Source organism: Eurypyga helias, unplaced genomic scaffold, assembly GCF_000690775.1.
Source record: "Eurypyga helias isolate BGI_N326 unplaced genomic scaffold, ASM69077v1 scaffold36795, whole genome shotgun sequence".
Lineage (NCBI taxonomy): Eukaryota > Metazoa > Chordata > Aves > Eurypygiformes > Eurypygidae > Eurypyga > Eurypyga helias.
In genome coordinates, this window is record NW_010251481.1 from 1 (window position 1) to 5,132 (window position 5,132).

At 51.0% G+C, this 5,132-nt stretch overlaps 1 protein-coding gene across 1 annotated transcript; it reads left to right on the plus strand.

Moving 5' to 3' along the window:
• Positions 1 to 187: 187 nt before the first annotated feature.
• On the plus strand, positions 188 to 3,801 carry GLOD4 (glyoxalase domain containing 4; the record flags this gene model as incomplete). Its single annotated transcript, XM_010152044.1, has 8 exons — positions 188 to 240; positions 906 to 1,026; positions 1,758 to 1,902; positions 2,094 to 2,230; positions 2,556 to 2,642; positions 2,881 to 2,994; positions 3,082 to 3,168; positions 3,736 to 3,801. Coding segments are annotated over 8 exons (810 nt in total), but the record flags the coding sequence as incomplete, so codon positions are not given.
• Positions 3,802 to 5,132: the final 1,331 nt, after the last annotated feature.

Genomic DNA, 5,132 nt, shown 5'->3' on the forward strand with positions numbered 1-5,132 from the left:
GGGCCTTGTACCCCCTGTCCCCGGGCCGCCCGTGCCGCCTTGGGCCTGGGGGGAGCCCTGAGGCCGGGGGGGGAGCGCTGAGGCGAACCCTGAGGGCGAAGGGGGATGCGCTGAGGTGAAGAGAGGAGCCCTGAGGCCGGGGGGGAGCATGGCCCCTCGGCGCTGACCTCTTTCTCGCCCCATTGGTAAGGTGCTGAGGCACGAGGAGTTCGAGGAGGGCTGCAAAGCCAGCTGCAACGGGTGAGTGCCCCCTCCCCGCTCCTTCCTTTCCCGTAAAACAGCCGCCAGTCACTCTTATAGGTGAAAGAGGGTGTAGCTTGGGGTTTTTTTGAAGTAGTTCCCTTGGAACCAACAGATCCCCTTTGTGTGCGGCTGTGAGGTTGCACTCAAACACGAGCGTCGCCGTGTTACGCCTACAGACTGGCATAAAGTTATTTCCAACTCTTCCTGGGATTACGTCCAATTACACTGTTTTTTTACAGACACTGGGCTATCTGGGGTGTTGAGTTACAAACCTCCCTGGTACCCCAAAGGCTTTTGTCTTCATGAGTAAAAGAAGTCTCACAATCCGGTGCCTCCTGCCTCTCAGTAAGGCGGTGCCTGTGTAATTCCAGCTAACGAGCTGGTGCTCCTAGGGCGTGAGCTGTTAAGGAGGAGGTGGAATTGCTTTTGTTGCATGGTCATCAATGACAGCCCAAGGTCAAAACTCTTGACCAGAGGGATCCCCGGCTGCTGCGTGCCCTGAACCGCAGTGGGAATTCTTCACAGGAATCGGCTCCTGCGTGGCGGGAGGTTACTGGTTTGCTTGTGCCGTTTGCTTACTCTAGAAATACGCTGCTTCTTAAAAACACTAATGCTTGATGTTTGTTTGTAATACTCGTGACAATTAAATGTGGACGTTCCAGCCCTTACGATGGAAGATGGAGTAAAACGATGGTGGGATATGGGCCAGAAGACAATCACTTTGTTGCAGAATTGACTTACAATTACGGTATCGGAGAGTATCGCCTGGGCAATGACTTCCTGGTAAGCACCCCCCACACGTGGCAGCAAAATCTGTCTTCCTAAGATAAGCTTTCTTCTTTTTGTGGTTAGGAGTCTGTCCAGCATGTAGGTTGTACCAGGTGCTTTTCTATGCTGTTTGGTCCCTTAAACATTTTATATTCTTGCTGTTGTAGTTGTAGTCTCCAGGATGGAAGAGCAGAAGCTTAAGCAGCTTTGTGCTCACTTAGGATCCAGGAAGCATTTCCTTAGGCACCTTCCAACACAGTTGCTGCGTGTGTAGGACAGCTGGTATTTGCTGGCAGATCTAATGTGGAATGATGAGCAAAGAAGGATTTTGCTGTAGGAAAAACTCTGTTGTTATTGCTTATTTCTTTGTTATTTGCTACTTGACAGCCAATGAAGATCATATAATCATAGGATCGTTTGGGTTGCAAGGGACCTTAAAGCTGATCTAGTTCCAACCCCCTGCCATGGGCAGGGACACCATCCATAGACCAGGTTGCTCCAAGCCTCATCCAGCCTGGCCTTGGACACTCCCAGGGATGGGGCATCCACAGCTTCTCTGGGCAACCTGTCCCAGGGCCTCCCTACCCTCTCCGTGGAGAATTTTTTCCTCGTATCACAGTAGAAGGTTCCATGTTTCACTTCTCTCTGTTGGTTGTTTTTTCCCCCCCCCCCCATGTCTTTGGCAAACATCAATGTGAACAAAATCAGACTGAAAATAAGGTGTGTGTCCGTTCTGTTCTCACCAGGGCATAACACTTGTGTCTGGCCAGGCCGTGAGCAATGCTAAGAAGATGGGGTGGCCCCTCAAAGAAGTCACAGCTGGTATTTTTGAAGCTGAAGCCCCAGGGGGTTACAAGTTCTATTTGGAAGACAAGGAACAGCTCAAACAAGGTGAAGCCTGCACACTCACAGGTGTTCAGGAGAGGTTACAAGTGGGATGTTAGAATGGGCTGCATGTTTATCACGTGGCGTTTTAGGAAACCAGAGCATGTGTTTTTAACTTCTTTGTTACTTCTCGAGAATGTAAAACCATGTGTTTAAAATGTATTTGTAACTGATTTCACGTTACTGCCATCTTGTAGATCCTGTGCTAAAGGTAACCTTGGGTGTCTCGGATCTGCAGAAGTCTGTTAACTACTGGTCTGATCTGCTCGGGATGAAAATATATGAGAAGGATGAGGCCAAACAAAGGGCTCTGCTGGGCTATGCGGATAACCAGGTCAGTCCTTGGGAACCTTTCCAGTTCTGAGCATTAAGAGTTGGGTCTCATCGTGGAAACCTCTCATTCTTGTGAGAATAAAATCTAAAAGGGAAGTAAAAGCTCTTAATTAAAACAACTGTGCACTTAAATCAGTGCATTTAAATTAAAGCTTAATTCTGTGTGCACTTAACTGCATTTTTATTTACAAAAAGGCGGTGGTTTGCTCTGGTACTTCTGGCTTGTTGGGCAGTTTTGAAATCATCGCCTTGGTGCAAAGCTGGAGTGAACGTAGCACTGAGAACTGCGTCCTCGTGAGCCAGGCTTTCCCTTTTTCCTCACACAGTGTAAGTTGGAGCTGAAGGCTGTTGGAGGAGCAGTGGATCACGGGACAGCGTTTGGGCGGATTGCCTTCTCCTGTGCGAAGGAAGAGGTGACAGTCGCGTTTCCTTTACCCCTTTCCTTACCTGGGACTCATGAGTGGGTGCTTAACTGCTAATCTTAGCAAAATGTCTCGGGTGTGAGCAAGGTAACGTTGAGCAGACACTTGTTTGTATTCCTCTGAGTGGGAATGCAGTGGAGCTGGGGCGAGAGGGAACTGAATGAGAACAACCTGGGTGCATCTGGTCTTTGTCTGACTAGGGTTGATTTCTGGTTGTTTTCTGTTTAAGTTGCCAAACATTGAAGCACTGATGAAAAAGGAGAATCAGAAAATTTTGACACCTCTGGTCAGCTTGGACACACCTGGCAAAGCCACGGTGCAAGTGATTATTTTGGCTGATCCTGTGAGTAATGTTGGAAACGTTGATTAAATTACATTTACATGTCTCTCTCCCAGCTGTCTAACTCGCCTGCTCTTAAATTCGGTTTAGGATGGCCACGAAATCTGTTTTGTGGGAGATGAGGCGTTCCGAGACCTGTCCCAGGTGGATCCTAATGGTGACAAGTTGTTAGACGATGTGAGTACAGCTGTCTGCACTTTCGTTTTCTTCCTGATTAGAGACACCCGTGAAATCCCCTTTTCATTCCACCTGGAGTATTTCTGGAGAAGCAACTGTCTCTCCGCCCAGGTGGTTTTCTTGCTAAGAAAGACAAATAGTTCTTAAAAATGCACTTCCTGCCCTGGCTAGAGTTTTCCAGCCTTGCTTTCGGGGCGGCTGGGTGGTGGTGTGTCGCGCGGGCCGCGATGACAACGCTTGGGTGTAAGTTACTGCGGGAAAGGGCTTGTGAGCCGCAGTACCGTTGCGGAGGGGCTCTGGTGCGCAGTGTGAGCTGGGTGGGGAGCGGTCTTGAACCTAGTGCCACGTCATCTATTCATACGCTGCCGCACGCAACACTGGTTTTCGGTGTCTGCTTTTGTTACTCGTACATCAAAAATTGTGTATCCATCGGAATAGCTTTCCTGCGGATTCGAAGGCGCCCTGGCGATCAGTCTGGGTTTGTGGGAGAGGCTGGTGAGTGCGAGCAGCCGGCCGTCTGACGGCTCGGCCGCTGCTCTGAACACGTTTGTGCTTTGCCTCGCGCAGGCCATGGCGGCGGACAACAGCGACAAATGGTTTGCTGCGCAGAAAATGAAGAAAGCATCTGCTTAGCCAGAGAGAAGGACTGGAGTGCTCGTTCCTGCCTTGGATTTCACCTGAGTGAAAGGCCCATCCTGTGTCACGAGTTGCGTTACCCTTTCCGTCATGTCCCGTGCTGGTTGGTTTGTTTGATTTCGGCGTTTGTGTCTCTCGGTGCTACACTCTCCTTACAGCGAATCGCTTGTTATCCTGCAAAATAATCAGGCTGCCCAGTCAGCAGCAGTTGAGCTCATGGCTTCAAAACCAGGAGTAGCCAGCGGTCAGGAGGAAAACTTCTCATTTCTGTGGTGTTATGCTTGGAGAAGAGGTTGCTGGATTCATTACAGTGTCTAATTGTTCAACTAATCGGCTGTAGGCATCCTGGATTTGCAGTTTAGGAAAGAGATTGTCAGGAAGCTGCGTCTGGGAGCATTGCAGGTACCCCGCCGCGGTGGCGAAGCGTCAGGCAGAGGGGAAGGGCTGCCTTTGGCGAACTCGAGCAGTTCAGCTGTGGCGGTGCCTATTTATTGGGAACAGAGAAATCGCCTCAAAGCACGTGAATATTCCAGTCCGGAACAAACCCTGCTTTCATTCCAAGATGTTTCCCCAGCTTTCACGGTGAAATCTTCACTGGAGAAGCCCATGCTGCTTTTCTCGCTGGAGTCACGTTGATGTGGTGGTTTCCACCCCTTACCAAGGAGCCTTCCGCATTCCGGGCAGGAGCAGGGCCGTGCTGCAGGGCGCGTAGCAGCTCCGTGCTGTCTGCCAGGGTGCCGGGAGGCAACCTAAAATGAGCGTGTCGTAGTTTTGCAATTAGCTTTTGATGAGACACTGCCTTGGGAAGTAACAGTTCAGAGTTTATTCCGTTGGAATGAAGTCGCTCTGCGTTTGGGGGCGGAGTGAGGGCTGGGAATACAGGGAGTTGTTCCCAGTGTTGTCCCTCTCGGGCACACTGGCTGGTTTGTAGGCTTCCCAGGTGAAAACCTCAAGTTTCACAAAGGAAAACAGGCAAAATCGGTAGCGTTAGCAGTCGCTGAGGCACGTCGGCGCTTGGGGTGAATCTGCTGAGTTTAAACAGGAGGAATTCCTCACTGATTTTGTTGCTGGAGCTTTTGGGGTTGGGGCTAACTCCGAACCGCGTACCTGGCAAGCGGAAGATGTCACGCGCAAGATGCACCCCTGCAAGCAGGGTCGCCCTTAAAGGAATAAAAGTGATTCGCGAGGTCGGTGTGAGTGCCTTCCTTCCGGCACCGGAGCTCCTCTCCCGTTGATTGCGCTCTCCCTCATCCCGCGCCCGGATTAGCACCGGGAAAGGCCCGGGGAGAGCGGGGCGGCGGTGCCGCTCCTCCGGGCCGCCAGGGGGC